The 17,144-nt window shown below is 44.8% G+C and overlaps 1 protein-coding gene across 1 annotated transcript in view; it reads right to left on the reverse strand.

Moving 5' to 3' along the window:
- Positions 1-15,630, reverse strand: part of PTPN11 (protein tyrosine phosphatase non-receptor type 11) — a 93,575-nt gene extending 77,945 nt beyond the window's left edge. The window contains exon 1 of the mRNA XM_032168619.2: positions 15,423-15,630. Within this exon, the coding sequence (XP_032024510.1) occupies positions 15,423-15,436 (14 nt within the window). The 5' untranslated portion in view covers positions 15,437-15,630. The remainder of the gene's footprint in view (positions 1-15,422) is intronic.
- Between the last annotated feature and the right edge of the window lie 1,514 nt (positions 15,631-17,144).

Here is a 17,144-nt window from a genome sequence, read left to right on the forward strand (position 1 = left end):
TGCTTCTAAAAAACATATTTTAAAAATCTGATTTGAAGCATCTCTTGGTTATTGAAGCAACCTACAGAGCCAAACCACTGTCTCAAATCCCAGAATGCCACATCTCTTGGGCAAGCTAATTAATCTCTCTGCTTCTGTTTTTACATCTGTAAAATGTGGGTAATAATAGTGCTTACCCCATAGGAAATGAGAATTAATGAATTAATGCACATAAAAGAACTATAAAGCATATAAAGCATTTAAAACTATTAAAGCTTGTTTGCTTGTTGTTACCTTAATGAATACATAAAACAATTACTGACTATCTCTACCATAGATTATACATTTCATTAATATGCAATTACTCTAGTATTAAATAACTTATTATTGAATAATCTTTATCTTGAATGCTACTTAGCCCGATATTATTGATACCACCTGAATCTCTTTTGCCCATGTTTGTTTTATTTATTCTTTGACATTCTGTGCCAATTTGTCTTTTTAAAGCAGAACACAACTAAATTTTTCTTTCTTTTTTCAAAATATTTTTATAAAACAGAGATAGGGTCCCACTATGTTGTTCAGGCTGGTCTCGAACTCCTGAGTGCAAGTGATCCTCCCACCTCAGCCTCCCAAAGTGTTGGGATTACAGGTGTGAGTCACCATGCCCAGCCTGGATTTTTTCTTTTCATTCCATCTGGCTCAGCCATTAATTGAAGGACTTAATCCATTATCACTGACAGCTCATGTTTGGCGTTGTATCTGCTGATTGTTTCCTACTTTCAATTTTTTGTTTTCTGTCTTTTGCCACTTAGTGACTTCAGTGACTGTCTACTTCAGGCAGACACCTGTTTCTTAGTCTAACAGAATTCTAATCATTTTAAATTATACCGGTAGCCATATTGTAGTATTTAAAAAAAAAAAAAAAAAAAAAAAAACCTTAATCCTACAGTCCCAGGTTATTGAAGGGAAAATAACTTTTGCCTCTCTTAGATGGAAAGTGAAGAATTTCTGGCTGTTGTTCTACTAGTCTCCATTAAATGAAATACAGCAAGCTCAGCAGTTGCTTCATTTTAAACACTGGTTAGACAGCCTAGGCCCCCACAATCTACCTGCTTATCTGTTCCCTGACTGTCACCACTGTCATCTCTTCTTTTTTAAAAATAGATTCTAAAAGAACTTCTCACATTTGTCCTTGACCTCACCCCTGTGATGGCAGCCTCAAACGTACTATTATTAACTGCTTTTATGAAGATCTTCGTACAGGGCAGGGCAAGGTGGCTCACACCTGTAATCCCGGCACTCTGGGAGGCTGAAGTGGGAGGATTGCTTGAGGCCAGGAGTTCAAGATCAGCCTGAGCAACGTAGGGAAACCCCATCTCTACAAAAAATTAAAAAATTGGTGGGGCATTGATGGCACACACCTGTAGTCCCAGTTACTTGGGAAGCTAAGATGGAAAGATTTGCCTGAGCCTGGGACGTCAGGGTTGCAGTGAGCCATGATTGTGCCACTGAGCTCCAGCCTGGGCAACAGCACTTTCGGAGGCCAAGGCGGGACAGCACTTCAGGCCAGGAGTTCCAGACCAGCCTGGGCAACATGATGAAACTCCATGTCTACTAAAAATACAAAAATTAACTGGGCACGGTGGTGCGTGCCTGTAGTCTCAGCTACTTGGGAGGCTGAGGCAGGAGAATCGCTTGAACCCAGGAGGTGGAGGTTTCAGTAAGCCCAGATCACGCCACTACACTTCAGCCTGGGTGACACAGCAAGACTCCATCTCAAAAAAAAAAAAAAAAAAAATGTTAAAAATGGTATATCTATACAGGACAGCTCCATTATAATCTCTTTTTTTTGAGATGGGGTCTTGCTATGTTGTCCCCACTGGTCTCAAACTCCTGAGTTCAAATGATTCTCCTGCCTTGGCCTACCAAAGTACTGGGATTACAGGTGTGAGCCACCTTGGCCAGGCCCATTATAATCATTTTTTTTTTTTTGAGACGGAGTCTCACCTTGTCATCTAGATTGGAGTGCAGTGGCCCGATCTCACCTCACTGCAACCTCTGCCTCCCGGGTTCAAGTGATTCTCCTGCCTCTGCCTCCTGAGTAGCTGGGATTACAGGCACCCGCCACCATGCCCGGCTAATTTTTTTGTATGTTTTTTAGCAGAGACGGGGTTTCACCATGTTGGCCAGGCTGGTCTCAAACTCCTGACCTCAGGCGATCCACCCACCTCGGCCTCCCAAAGTGCTGGGATTGCAGGCGAGTGCCACCGCGCGCAGCCCATTATATTCTTATGGGACCACCATTATGTATGCCATCCATCATCAACTGAACCATCATTATGTGGCAAATGACTGTATATAATTTTTTTATTTTGACAAATATTGTCAAACCACCCTCGAAATAAGGTACTGGTTTGGACGGGCATAGAGTGTGAAATCCCCTGTTTTCCCTCACTTGTGCCAATACTACATATATTACCAAACTCTTTCATCTTTGTCTATCTGATTAATGGAAAATGGTACCATGTTAGTCTGCATTTCTTTGTGAGACTGAGCACTTTTTCATCTTTTCAGATCACTTGTGTTTCCTTTTCTATGAGTTGTCAGTTTGTCATTGCTCATTTCCTATTAGATTTTTTTTCTTACTGATTTGTAGAAGCTCTCGATATAACCAAAAAATTACCCTTTACTGTATGTGTTGCAAATATTTGTCTCCGGTTTTTTTTTCCCCCCTTTTTAGTCTGTGGTATTTTTTTTCCTACAGATGTTCATGCTGGCATGGTTAAATTTATCAGATTTTTCCATTATGATTTCTGGGTTTCTTGCCATGCTTAGAAACTGTCTTAATTCACAGCAATGTTGTGTGGTGGAAATTAATTAATACACGCAAAATGCTTAGCACAGAACCCGCCCTTGGAGTTTCACCTTTGGAACTAGAAATTTAGATGTTATCCAGAAGAAAACATTTAGAATAAAGTCACAGATCTTAACAGGACCCTGCACGGCATGGCCCCTGGTTGACTCTGGTTCTCTGATCACGTCTCCAATTTCCTCCAATTGCTACACGCGGCTTTTACATGTGCTTTTCCCTCTGGTGGTCCCACAGTCAAATCCCCCATCCAACCTTCTCAAAAAAACCCCTGCTTCTCAGGGGTGACACTCAACAAAGCAATATAGCATCTAATCACACATTTCTACAGTCACCAGGTTGAAGGCTAGACTGGCAGTTCCATGAGGGCGAAGGACATGTCTATTTCTTTTATTGTTTTTTAGAGATAGGGTCTCGCTCTGTCCCCCAGGCTGGAGTGCAGTGGCGTGATCACGGCGCACTGCAGCTCCAACTCCTGGGCTCAAGCGATCCTCCCACCTCAGCCTCCCGAGTAGGAACATGTCTATTTCTTCACCACCGTACCCGCAGCCCCTAGCAAATGGTTAATACAGAGCAGTTCCTTACTAAACATTTGTGGCCAGAGGGAAGGAAGAGCAACCTTGGGGTAAGCCCCATCACTGCTCTCTCCTACATCCACACAGTTTCACATCTGTGACCTGGGTGGTGTCAACAGGAGGCTGTCAAGGATGACTCCAACTCCACGTACTCAAGAGGAAGACGCAGAAGGCAGCTGACAAAGCCCTCTTCAAACTGGCCCCACCAGCAATTTATGTGGCAAAAAGATAGTCATTGTTTTTAATATACAGTCTCTTCTCACCCAATCGGTGGTGCTGACAAGGATATTTTTCCCTATCTGTATGCTACTGTAGTCATTTTATAAGAATTTGCAAAGTGAATGTCTAGGACACCTATGCATATGAGCCAAAAACTTGCTCCAAAACCTCCCCATGCATTTGGAAACATCAAATGTTGATATCTGAAACTAACTTGCAGTCTGGGTAACAAAGTAAGACCGCATCTCCACAAAAAAAAAAAAAAAAAAAAAAAAAAAAAAATTAATTAGCTGGGTGATGGCACATGCCTATAGTCACAGCTACTCTAAAGGCTGAAGCAGGCCGGGGGCGGTGGCTCACACCTATAATCTCAGCACTTTGGGAGGCTGAGGCGGGCGGATCAAGAGGTCAGGAGATCGAGACCATCCTGGCTAACATGGTGAAACCTCGTCTCTACTAAAAATACAAAAAATTAGCCAGGCATGGTGGCAGGCGCCTGCAGTCCCAGCTACTCGGGAGGCTGAGGCAGGAGAATGGCGCGAACCTGGGAGGCGGAGCTTGCAGTGAGCTGAGATCAGCCACTGCACTCCAGTCTGGGTGAAAGCCAGACTCTGTCTCAAAAAGGCTGAAGCAGAGGTCAAAGGTTTGAGACTAGCCTGGGCAACATAGTGAGACCTCATCTCTAGAAAAAAAAAAAAGTTTTTTAATTACCCAGGCATGGTGGCCCACACCTGTGGTCCCATCTACTCTAGAGGCTGAGATGGGAGGATTGCTTGAGCCCAGGTGTCTGAGGCTGCAGTGAGCCATGGTTGTGCCATTACACTCCAGCCTGGGTGACAGATCAAGACTCTGTCTCAAGATAAAAACAAAACAACAACAACAACAAACCTATATGAATCACAAAATAAAAAAGATGATTTATCCATACTTATATTGTTACAAACACTATTTTTCCACAATCATGAACTGGCTCTGATAATAAGAAAAAAGCAATATATGGCCAGGCGCTGTGGCTCACACCTGTAATCTCAGCACTTTGGGAGGCTTAGGCAGGCAGATCACCTGAGGTTGGGAGTTCAAGACCAGCCCTGTCTCTACTAAAAATGCAAAAAATAGCCGAGTGTGGTGGCACACACCTGTAATCCCAGCTACTTGAGAGGCTGAGGCACAAGAATCACTTGAACTCAGAAGGCGGAGGTTGAAGTGAGCCAAGATAGTGCCACTGCACTCCAGCCTGGGCAACAAAGCAAGACTCTGTCTCAAAAAAGAAAAAAGAAAAATGTGATACCTTGGCTATTATACATTACAGCTGGTTAAAATTACAGCTATACTTACTGATGTTTGCCATATGCCTGTGTGCAAAGCAGACTTGAGAAATCAAACTTTTCACCATTACATTCTGCTATTTATTTCTAAAAATTTCTTTTTAATACCCTCATTCTTGCTGTCATCTCATATTTCTAAAAATTTCTTTTGTTGTTGTTGTTGTTTTTTTTGAGACGGAGTCTTGCTCTGTCACCCAGGCTGGAGTGCGGTGGCACAATCTCAGCTCACTGCAACCTCCACTCCTGGGTTCAAGTGATTCTCCTGCCTCAGCCTCCCACATAGCTGGAATTACAGGCGTGTACCACCACACCCAGCTAATCTTTCTGTATTTTTAGTAGAGACAGGGTTTCACCATGTTGGCCAGGCTGGTCTTGAACTTCTGACCTCAAGTGATCTGCCCGCCTCAGCCTCCCAAAGTGCTGGGATTACAGGCGTGAGCCACTGTGCCTGGTCCACTCTGTCTCTTAAAAAAAAAAAAAAAAAAAAAAAAAAAAAAGTAGTTTCAACTGCCAAAGGTGAAACTAGGTAAACACCACCTACATCCATCTAGATCAGCAACAGAAGATAAGGTAGGTGGTCTTCTCCTTTACCCTTTTATTAAATAAACTGTATTATTTCATTTACAACTTACAATTATGCTATCCTGTTATTAAGAACAAACAGATGAGAATAGTATTTTCAGGGAAACTTAGTAACCAGTATTTAGCACAGAGGCTGGAGACAGTAAGGACTTAATAAACATTAGTTTTCACTATTATTAACATTATTATTATTGGTGGAGGTTATGCAGGATAGATACTTTTCATGCATAATTATGTTAGTTTCACATAGGCAATTGTGACATGTATGTCATTTAAGCTAACACTGCTTCTTCATACACTTCTTCATGGCTCTGGAGCTGTCTCTACATTATTTCAAACAATAGTTAAGAGGCCAGACGCGGTGGCTCACGCCTGTAATCCCAGCACTTTGGGAGGCCGAGGAGGGCGAACCAACTGAGGTCAGGAGTTCGAGACCAGCCTGACCAATGTGGAGAAACCTCGTCTCTACTAAAAATACAAAATTAGCCTCGCGTGGTGGCACATGTCTGTAATTCCAGCTACTCAGGAGGCTGAGGCAGGAGAATAGCTTGAACCCAGGAGGTGGAGGTTGCAGTGAGCTGAGATCACACCATTGCACTACAGCCTGGGCAACAAGAGCTAAACTCCGTCTCAAAAATAAATAAATAAATAAGTAATATATAGTTAGAAATTGAAATGGCTATTCCATGACCATCTACTTGAGCTTTAATAGATTTTAAACTTTCCTTCCATAGCTTTTTTTTTTTTCAAAAAGTATTCGTAATTACCAAAAATGCTTCCCAGTTACAGGTTTAATCTGTGTATTCAATCACTGACAATTTTGTGATTTGCAACTTCTTTATCACTAGTAAGGAGCAGTTAGAGTTAATTCGACCTTGAGAACTTAGTAAGAGAAGATAAAGAACAGTGGAATTAATAAAAATCTTTATGTATAGGGCCAGCCTCAAAGGTTATAAGCACTTGTATATTAGTGAGGCAAAAAAAAAAAAAAAAGACAACACACATCTTGAACTCCCCATCTCACATCTAGCATAATTTGACACAAAAGGGTTTAGTTTAAAAACTGAACCAACAAATGAAACCTGCAATGTAAGTACATCCATATAACCTGGAAGGAGGGGAAATGGCAAATCATTATGGCCTCATTTGAGTTTATCAACAAGTTTATTACAATTAATACAGAATGATTACAGTTGATTACAATTAACAGATAAGATGAGAAGAGACAAATAAATTTCCAGTCCTCACCATGTATATAGTAGGCACTTGATCAACGGCTGCTGAGTGAATGAATTTTGATAGGAGTAAAGGATAAAAAGACACTGATGGGCTAGGCACAGTGGCTCATGCCTATAATGCCAGCACTTTGGGAAACTGAGGCAGGAGAATCACTTGAAGCCAGGAGTGTAAGACCAGCCTGGACAACATAGCAAGACCCCGTCTCTATAAAAAATGAAAAACTTAACTGGGCATAGTTGTACGCACCTGTGGTCTCAGTTACTTGGGAGACTGAGGCAAGAGGATCACTTGAGCCTAAGAGTTTGAGCTTCGATGAGCTATGATTGCATCACTGCAATCCAGTGTGGGTGACAGAGCAAGACCTTGTCTCAAAAAAATAAATAAAAATAAAAATAAAAATAAAAAAACACTGAGGGGAAGGGGTAGAGAAGGAGCTACAAGGAGAAGGCAGTAAGCATCCTTCTCCTCATCTTGCTCATTCTAACACCTGCAAAACCTGCCAGCCCCTGACAATCCCTTCTAACCAGCCATCATCTGGCATTATCTATATCTATATCTATATTTTTTTTTTGAGATAAGATCTCACTCTGTCACCCAGGCTGGAGTTCAATGACACAATCTCGGCTCACTGCAACCTCCACCTTCCAGGTTCAAGCAATTCTCCTGTCTCAACCTCCCAAGTGGCTGTGACTACAGGCATGCACCACCGCACCTGGCTAATTTCTGTATTTTCTGTAGAGACAGGGTTTCAACCATGTTGCCCAGGCTGGTCTCAAACTCCTCAGCTCAGGTGACCTGCCAGCCTCGGCCCCCCAAAGTACTGGTATTATAGGTGTGAGCCACCATGCCCAGCCATTATCTATATTTATTAAGGATCACTGGCCAGGTGCAGTGGCTCACACCTGTAATCTCAGCACTCTGGGAGGCCAGGGAGGGAGGATTGGTTGAGCCCCAGAGTTCAAGACCAGCCTGAGCAACATAGTGAGACCTCGTATCTACAAAAATAAAATAAATAAAATAAAAAAGATCATACAGCCCAGGTAGGTACCACTCATCTCATAGAAAGAAAGACTTACACACACACACACACACACACACACACACACCAGCACTTGGGGAAAAGAGCCTCAAATCAATGTCTAAAATAAGCTCCAGGGCCTATTACACATGTGTTGAGTGGCTTTTAAAAAATGGGAGACATAATTCCTGTCTGTAAGAGTTTACATTTCTCAGCAACAAAAAGAGAAAAAAAAAAAAGTTTTGGCTGGGTGCGGTGGCTCATACCTGTAATCCCATCACTTTGGGAGGCCAAGGCAGGTAGACCACCTGAAGTCAGGAGTTCAAGACCAGCCTGACCAACATGGTGAAACTAAAAATACAAAAATTACCCAGTTGCGGTGGCGCATGCCTGTAATCCCAGCTACTCAGGAGGCTGAGGCAGGAAGAATCGCATGAATCGGGAGGCAGAAGTTACAGTGAGGCAAGATGGTGCCACTGCACTCCAGCCTGCACTACAAGAGTGAAACTCTTGTCTCAGAGAAAAAAAACAAAACAAAAGAGTTTACAAACCTGAACTATTTGCCAGGAAATCACACCCGAAATCCGAATGCAGATTCTGCAAAGGCTTTACTCTTTGAGGCTAGGGACTTATGTCAAGTGAGTCTTAAAAAAAGATGCTGATGAAACAAAAAGAAAATACAATGATGCTGAATATTTTGTTTTATCTATGCACCCCCCTCCTCCAGTGATGTGGGGAAACAGTCAAGCTGGCCAGTAATTTCAGGAACTTCATCTCAAGCCTGCTATACTGAGAAAGGAGGTTTAGGCTGGGGGCGGTGGCCCATGCGTGTAACCCCAGCACTTGGGGAGAATCGCTTGAGCCCAGGAGTTCAGACCTCATCTCTATAAAAAAAAAATCAAAAAATTAGCTGAATGTGGTGGTGCACGCCTGCAGTTCCAGCTACTCAGGAGGCTGAGGAAGGTGTATCCCTTGAGCCCAGGAGGTTGAGGCTACAGTAAGCTATCATAGCAACATTGCCCTCCAGCCTGGGTGACAGAGTGAGACCTTGTCTCAAAAAAAAGAGAGGGGTGGAATTTAAACTAGGGATCCAAAGTCTAATTTCAGGGTGGGAGGGGTTTGAGGGATGAGAAATTACTTAATGGGTACAATGTACATTATTCAGGTGCTGGTTACACTAAAAGCCCAGACTTCAATGCTGGATAATACATTCATGTAATAAAACTGCACTTGTAACCTTTAAATGTATAAAGTCTAATTTCAGTTTCTTGTATACATATAAATTTACATCTTTCTTACCTGTTACTCCAGAAAAATTATTATATTTGTTCTTGGGGAGAAAGTTTATAGTTTGTTACTTTCTACAGATTACAAGAATATTTCTCATTTCTAATCTAATTAAATTTTAATATCCTATAGTAAAAGAGTAAGTCATGCTGAAAAAACAAGGCGTCAATAGGGACAAGCATTATAAGTAAAAGGCTACAAAAAAAGTTAAATTCTTGAAAAGTGTTCTAATGCATGCTACACTGTATTTCATTTAACTAGCCCCCTTATTGATGAACATTTCAGCTGTCTCCAATATTTTGCCATCTCCAACAATAATGCAATAAATATCCTACTAAATGTAAACTTTTTTTAAAGTTGTTAGGCAGGTGGGCACAGTGGCTCACATCTGTAATCTCCAGCACTTTGGAGGCTGAGGCGGGTGGATCGCCTGAGCTCAGGAGTCTGAGACCAGCCTGGGCAACATGGCAAAACCCCATCTCTACACACACACACACACACACACACACACACACACACACAGCCTGGTCAACATAGCAAAACCCCATCTCTACACACACACACACACACACACACACACACACACAATTCGCCTGACATGGTGGCATGTGCCTGCGGTCCCAGCCACTCAGGAGGCTGAGGTGGGAGAACGCTTGAGCCTGGGAAGCAGAGGTTGCAGTGAGCTGAGGTCGTGACCCTGGGTGACAGAGTAAGACCCCATCTCAAAAAAAAAATAATAAAATAAAAAGTTGTTAAAGCAGCTTGTTATCTTCTTTCCAAGCAGCTTTTTAATGGTAGTGCATAGATATGTCTTTATAAATCACTATTTTCTCATGGAGTTTCATTGGTCAGCATCTCTGCTTTGATGACAAGGCAATAAACAAAAACTACCTCCAAAAAAGACTTTCCACAAACTACTTCTACCCAAGTTCAAAGCCTCTCTCATCACTTATCTCATCTCCCTGAATCTACTCCTGCCTCCTACAATCCTTCCTTCACAGCAGCCAGAGAAATATTTTTAAATAGATCAGCTCATGCCACTCCCCTGATCACATCCTTCTGTGATTTTGCATTGCTCTAAAAATACAATCTGCACTCCTCTCCATGGTCCACATGACACTAAAGACATTCAGAATCCCTGTGGGTCTGATCCCACCTACCTCCCACCTTCCCAGCCTCACAGCTCCCACACGTGCTCTCTCCTAGCCTTCAGTCACTCCAAGATCTTCTCCCACTTCAGCACTTTTGCATGTGCTGTTTCCTAAAACCTGGAATACTCAGTGCCTAGCACGGTACCTGGCACAGAGTTATCCCACCATAAATAATTCTTCAATGAGTGGGTAGATGTTTCATTAGAGTGGGCCAGTGGGATGATAAAAACTTGAACCATTATCTTTAAAATAGACATTGTAAAAGCCAGGTACAGTGGTTCACATCTGTAATCCTAGCACTTTGGAAGGCCAAGGCAGGCAGATAGCTTGAGCCCAGGAATTTGAGACCAGCCTGGGCAACAGAGCAAGACCCTATCTCTACAAAAAAATACAAAAATTGGACAAGTTCGATGCCATGTGCCTGTAGTCAGTCCCAGCTACTCAGGAGGCTGAGATGGGAGGATCACTTGAGCCCAGGAGGTCGAGGCTGCAGTGAGCCAAGATTATGCCACTGCACTCTCCAGCCTGGGCAACAGGGTAAGACTCTGTCTCAAAAAAAAAAAAAAAAAAAGACATTGTATGTGTGTATATACATGTATGTGTAGACAGATATACACATTACAGAGACACATACAATGTGTATTTGTGTTTATATGAGTATACAAATATACATATATATACACATACATTCTAAATAGTATATTCTATACCAATAAATTTCAAATTTCAGGCTTGTGTGGTAGCTCATGCCTATAATCCCAGCACTTTGGAAGGCCAAGGTGGGCAGATCACTTGAGGCCAGGAGTTCAAGACAAGCCTGACCAACATGGTGAAACCCCGTCCCTACCAAAAATATAAAAATTAGCCAGACATGGTGGCACACACCTGTAATCCCAGCTACTCGGGAGGCTGAGGCACAAGAATTGTTTGAACCCAAGAGGTGGAGGTTGCAGTGGGCCAAGATTGTATCACTGTACTCCAGCCTGCATGACTAAGACTCTATTTCAAAAAAAAAAAAATTCAAATTTCATTTTGGTACTAGCTTTATCAAATTCATTTGATGCTGGCATAAAAGTCTGTCTCCCTCTCTAAATTCAATGCTCCTCGCGAACATGGATAGTATTTTTCCTATTTCAGTGTTGTCAAAGAGCGTCACATATACACATTTGCTCAAGGCACAAAGTCCTCCAAAATTCATAGTAATGAACTGGGCTGCATTTTAGGGCATCTGAATCCATTTCAGGGTCTCCAATCCTTGGTTGGGGTCCACAACTCCCAGAGACCTTGCCAACATCACTTTTTGCCTCCTTCTTCCTTAAAAACGTTGGCGTTGGATGGCAAGTACTGTCTGTGTTTCCCAGAGGGAAGGGGAATAAGCTGAGCGTCTCTATTGTTCTGTGGCTGCCTAACAATGTACACCACGGCCTGCTAGGAACAATTACGAACATGAGTTGGCTCTGCTTTTCCAGCATCATGTGCCACTCATAACGGTCTCCACATTGACCATGGACACGAGGGGTAAGTCATCTTAGCAGCGGCCTCTGCACTTGAGCAACTCTAACCAAAAACTTGGCCTTACATCGGGACCTATCGTTAATAAAGACATCCCAGTTTCAACTGCAAAGACACAGAACTGTTATTTTTCAGCAAGGCAAGTTTATTTACTCCCGCAGGAGATAAACAAACGTGGCCACCAGGGAGAGCCCAGGACAAAATGTACTTGACCTGCAAGAGATAAACCAAAAGCCTCCAGTCTCAGAACAAGCTCAATTTTCTGCCCCTCTCAGCTCATCGTCGCGTATGGATTTCAGAGGAACAAAAACAGATGTAAAGGAGGTACCACATGCTGAATGAAGAGTTGGAAAATACAGGCAGCTTTGTTGGTTTCACAAAGGCAGAGAAGGGCAGAGAAGCAACCTCAAAATCTAAATCCAGTACTATCACTGCTACATGATCAAGGGAGGAGTCACTTAATTGCTCAATGCCTTAGTCTTCCTACCTATGATGCTGAGAGATATCAGTACATTGAATATACTTACATTTTAATTACTGGATGCATATAAAAGTCGAACCCAAGAGGAGTTATTTTGATAATTAAGCAAAACAAAATTCAGACTACCAATCGTCATTCAGGTGTCAGCTCACACGATCACCTTCTCTAAACCACCTATCAAAACTAACTGCATTCTCCCACCCTCACATTTCTGGGGGATTTTTTCCCTCCTAGAATTTATTACTACCTGAATTTGTCCTATTTAGTCATGTGTTTGTCTGCTCTCTGCCATGAAAATAGCAATATTTTCCTATCTTACTGCTTTATCCTGCCTGGCTCATTAACTTCCTGTTGAATGAATTAATACTAGATTAAAGTAATTTGAAGGCCAGACGCAGTGGCTCATGCCTGTAATCTCAGCACTTTGGGAGGCCAAGGCAGGAAGATCGCTTGAGCCCAGGAGTTTGAGACCAGCCTGGCCAACATGGCAAAACCCTGTCTCTATAAAAAAATACAAAAATTAGCCGGGTGTGGTGGTGCACACCTGTAGCCCCAGTAATCGGGAAGCTGAGGAGGGAGGATGGGTTGAGCCTAGCAAAACAAGGCTGCAGTGATCGCACCACTGCACTCCAGCCTGGGCAACAAAGTGAGACCCTATCTCAAAAAAACATAATAATAACAATAATAATAAAAGTCTAGGGCTGGGCAGGGTGTCTCACGCCTATAATCCCAACACTTCAGGAGGCCAAAGTGAGAGGATCACTTGAACCCAGGAGTTTGAGACTGCCCTGGGCAACACGGTGAGACCCCATCCCTATTCAAACAATTTTAAAATTTAAAAAAATAAAATTCTAGGAAATGCAAACTAATATATAGTGACAGAAAGCAGAACACCGGCTGCCTAAGAACAAAGGAGGGATTATAAAGAACATGAGGCAAAATTACCAGGGGCGATAGATGTGTTCATTATCTTGACTATGGTGGTGATTTCCCAAGTGTGTATGTATGTCAAAACTGATCAAATTGTACATTTAAATATATGCAATTAATTGCATGTCATTTATACCTCATTAAGGCTGGTTAACAAATAAAACAGGCTTATAATCCAAAAAATAATAAATCATTCAAAATTATGTGTATTGTGTTCATAATCTGGCTTTTTGGGTGGTGCATAATACCAGGGCTGGAGGAGAGAAGGAATTACTCCATTTCAAACTGTCATCTTTACCACTTGCTGCTTTGACTATGCTCACACTTCTATGCTTCTAAATTAACAAACTGGACAATGTAGGGTCTATTACTACCCAGACCTTTTCCCAACCCCCAGCCCCCTGTCTTTTTGTCTCCTAAAGCAGCAGATCCTTACTTGTCTGGAAGAGCAGACACCAGGAACAAAAGACTCAATGACTATTTGACAGATTAAAGAATAGACAACTGTTTATTTAAAAGCTCCCTAAAGAATTAGAACATTTGAGGCTATACACTGTTCTGTTGAAATGCAGTTATATATTACCCAGATCTGTAAGCACTTGCCAACCGACCTGTCCAAGTCACTCACTTCCTACGAGTTCTCAGTTTTCTTTTTTCTCCCCTTTTTAAATTCCAGATCCATGTAGGAATAACATGCCAGGCGTGTTTGGAGGAGACATTCCTAATATTTTGAAAAATCTCATTCAGGCGGGGTGCGGTGGCTCACACCTGTAATTCCAGCACTTTGGGAGGCCAAGGCGGGCGGATCACGAGGTCAGGAGTTTGAGACCAGCCTGGCCAACATAGTGAAACCCTGTCTCTATTAAAAATACAAAAATTAGCCGGGCATAGTGGTGCGCCTGTAGTCCCAGTTACTTGGGAGGCTGAGGCAGGAGAATCGCTTGAACGTAGGAGGCGGAGATTGTGGTGAGCTGAGATAGCGCCACTGCACTCCAGCCTGGGCAACGGAGTGAGCCTCCGTCTCCAAATAAAAAAAAAAAAAAGAAATCTCATTCAAATAGCCTCAATAGCTTGAATCGTTTTTTAAATGTCTGAGACAGTGACCATAATTGAACAATCATGGAAAAGAATAGACAGTGGGTCTTAAGTGTGAGTAGTATATAGATTGACTATACAAAATAGCAGGATCACTATCTGAAAACAACAGGTCACACTACTGTTTGACAACAAAATTAAGGCTTACAAATGGTTAGCAATAGTTACAAAATAATAGAAGCAACATAGTGATTAAAAGTAGGGATTCTGTCTCCACCACCTACTAGCTGTGAGGTTAGGCAATTTACTTAACCTCTGAAACTCGGTTTACTCATCTTTACAATGGGGATAATAGCCATCTGATAGGGCTGTGGTCAGAACTAAGCAAATGTTAGCTATCAGTAGTAGTATTACCCTGACCTTTCAAAGGATCTCATTAACTCACTAATCCTCCTTAGTTTCAAATCTTGTCATTTACTAGCATGTTGCTTCTGGGCCTCGGTTTCCTCATCCATAAAACGGGTACCAGTAAAGAGACCTGACTGTTAAGGTCGCAGTGAAGGATTAAATAACGAGATGCGGCTCCCTTCCTTTCCATCTCCCAAAGCGAAGATCGCAGAGGAAGGAAATACTTCTAGTGGCTGCAGATACAGTCAGTTTTTCCATTTCTGGCACGTGAGGGGTAGGAGGAAAAGAAGACACAAAGGGGCATATAAAAGGATCAGGGGTCCTGCGTGAAGTCCCCAAATGCACACAAGTGGCACAGTGACCCAGAACGACTAGACCACTGGGGGCCCGGCCCCGCGCAACTCCCCTCTCGTGTCCCAAGGAGCCTCCCCAAGTGAGCAGGGTTATTTCGGAATCACCATGAGGCAATTCTCATGAGGCAATGGGTCAGGAATGCGGCGCTGAGCCGGGCCGCTGGCACCCGTGGTTCCCTCGGCGGCTCTACCTGCCCCGGGCCTGACGAGCATCCCCGGGGCTGCCGCAGCCGGAACTCGGGGAGTCAGGAAATGAATGGGGACCCGAGGGGTGGGGGCGCGGTGGGGCCGGCCCCCGGCCCCGGGAGGGCGAGGGGACGAGGAGGGAACCGGCCCCCAACCCTGACCCGGGGCGGGAGCCCGAAGCCCGGCCGGGGCGCCCCCTTCCGGACGGGGCTAACCGAACACGGCGGGGGCCGGGCCGAGGCCCGGGCCGGGCCCCTCGGGGCTCCTCACCTCCGCGATGTCATGTTCCTCCCGCCCTCCGGCTCCGCGACGGACCCGCTCCTTGCTCAGGCTCCGCTGGGCTCGGTCACATCGGGCTGGCCCGAGGGAGGCCCGCTCGGGACCGGACGCGGGGCAGAGCTAGCCGGCCGCGCACAGACCCCCCTCCAGGCCTGGGGATCCCGGAGACTGTGCAGCCGCCCCCCGGCCCCGTTCGCTCCTCCTCCGCCCCCGCCCTTCGCCGCCGTCGCCCCCGTGATGTCACCGCTCGCGACGCCCGCCACCACTTCCTGCTTCCCGTCAGCCGACGACCGAGCGACGGCCGGGAATGGCAGCGCGAGGGCTCCGCGGAGGCGCAACGCGCAGTGTCCAAAGCATCCTTGCTTCCTCCTGGAAACCGCGGCCGCCGGGTGTGAGCTGCGCGCTCCGCGTCTACGCCACCGACCCGTCCCCGCCCACTGCCACATCGATTTCATTCATTTCGTTCCACAAATCGTCGCTCCACTCATTAGCTGTGGAACCTTTGGGGAAGTTACCTACTGTCTCCGAGCCTCGGTTTCCTCCATTCTTTTCTTTCTATAAGATAAAGATAGTAGGCTGGGCGCGGTGGCTCACGCCCGTAATCCCAACACTTTGGGAGGCTGCGGCAAGAGGGTCGCTTAAGCCTAGGAGTTCGAGGCCAGCCTGGGCAAAAAAGCAAGCCCTCATCTCTACAAAAAATGCAAAAAACTAACTGGGCGTGGAGGCTGCCGCGGGAAGATAACTTAAGCCCAAGAAGTCGGGGCTGCAGTGAGTCGTGATCACGCCACTGCACTCCAGCCTGGGCGACAGGGCAAGACACTGCCTAAAAAAAAAATAATAGGCTGAGCGCAGTGGCTCACGCCTGTAATCCCAGCAGTTTGGGAGGCCGAAGTGGGCGGATCACGAGGTCAAGAGATCGAGACCATCCTGGCCAACATGGTGAAACCCTGTCTCCACTAAAAATTCAAAAATTAGCCGGGCGTGGTGGGGGGCGCCTGCATTCCCAGCTACTCGGGAGTCTGAAGCAGGAGAATCGCTTGAACCTGGGAGGCAGAGGTTGCATTGAGCCGAGATCGCGCCACTGCACTCCAGCCTGGCAATAGAGCGAGAGTCCGTCTCAAAATAATAATAATAATAACAATAAATACCACTTTGGGGTGGGAGCGATGGCACACGCCTGAAATCCCAGCACTTCCCTTTGGGAGGCTGGGGCGGGCGAATCGCTTGAGTCCAGGAGTTGGGAACCAGCCTGAGCAAAATAGTGTAATCCCATCTCTACAAAAAATACAAAAATTAGCCGGGTGTGGTGGCGCGCGCCTGTACTCCGCCTGTAGTCCCAGCTACTCGGGAGGCTGAGGTGAGAGGATTACTTGAGCCTGGAAGGTCGAGGCTGCTGCGAGCCAAGATCGCGCCACTGCACTCAGGCCAGGTATGATGGCTCACGCCTTCATCCCAGCGCTTTGGGAGGCTGAGGCAGGAGGATTGCTTGAGGCTAGGAGTTCAAGACCAGCCTGGGCAACATGGCGCGACCATGTCTCTTAAAAAAAAAAAAAAAGCCGGGTGGTGGGGAAGTATTACTTTGGACACTCTGTGAAGCTCCAGCAAAAGAGCAAGGCCAGAAACAGAGAAGCCAGTCAAAATACGGAATACTATAGTATTCTGGTCTGGGAATAATGGTGGCTCAGACCAGATTGAGAAAAGTAGAGCTTTTAC

This window comes from Hylobates moloch, unplaced genomic scaffold, assembly GCF_009828535.3.
Source record: "Hylobates moloch isolate HMO894 unplaced genomic scaffold, HMol_V3 SCAFFOLD_12, whole genome shotgun sequence".
Classification (NCBI taxonomy): Eukaryota; Metazoa; Chordata; class Mammalia; order Primates; family Hylobatidae; genus Hylobates; species Hylobates moloch.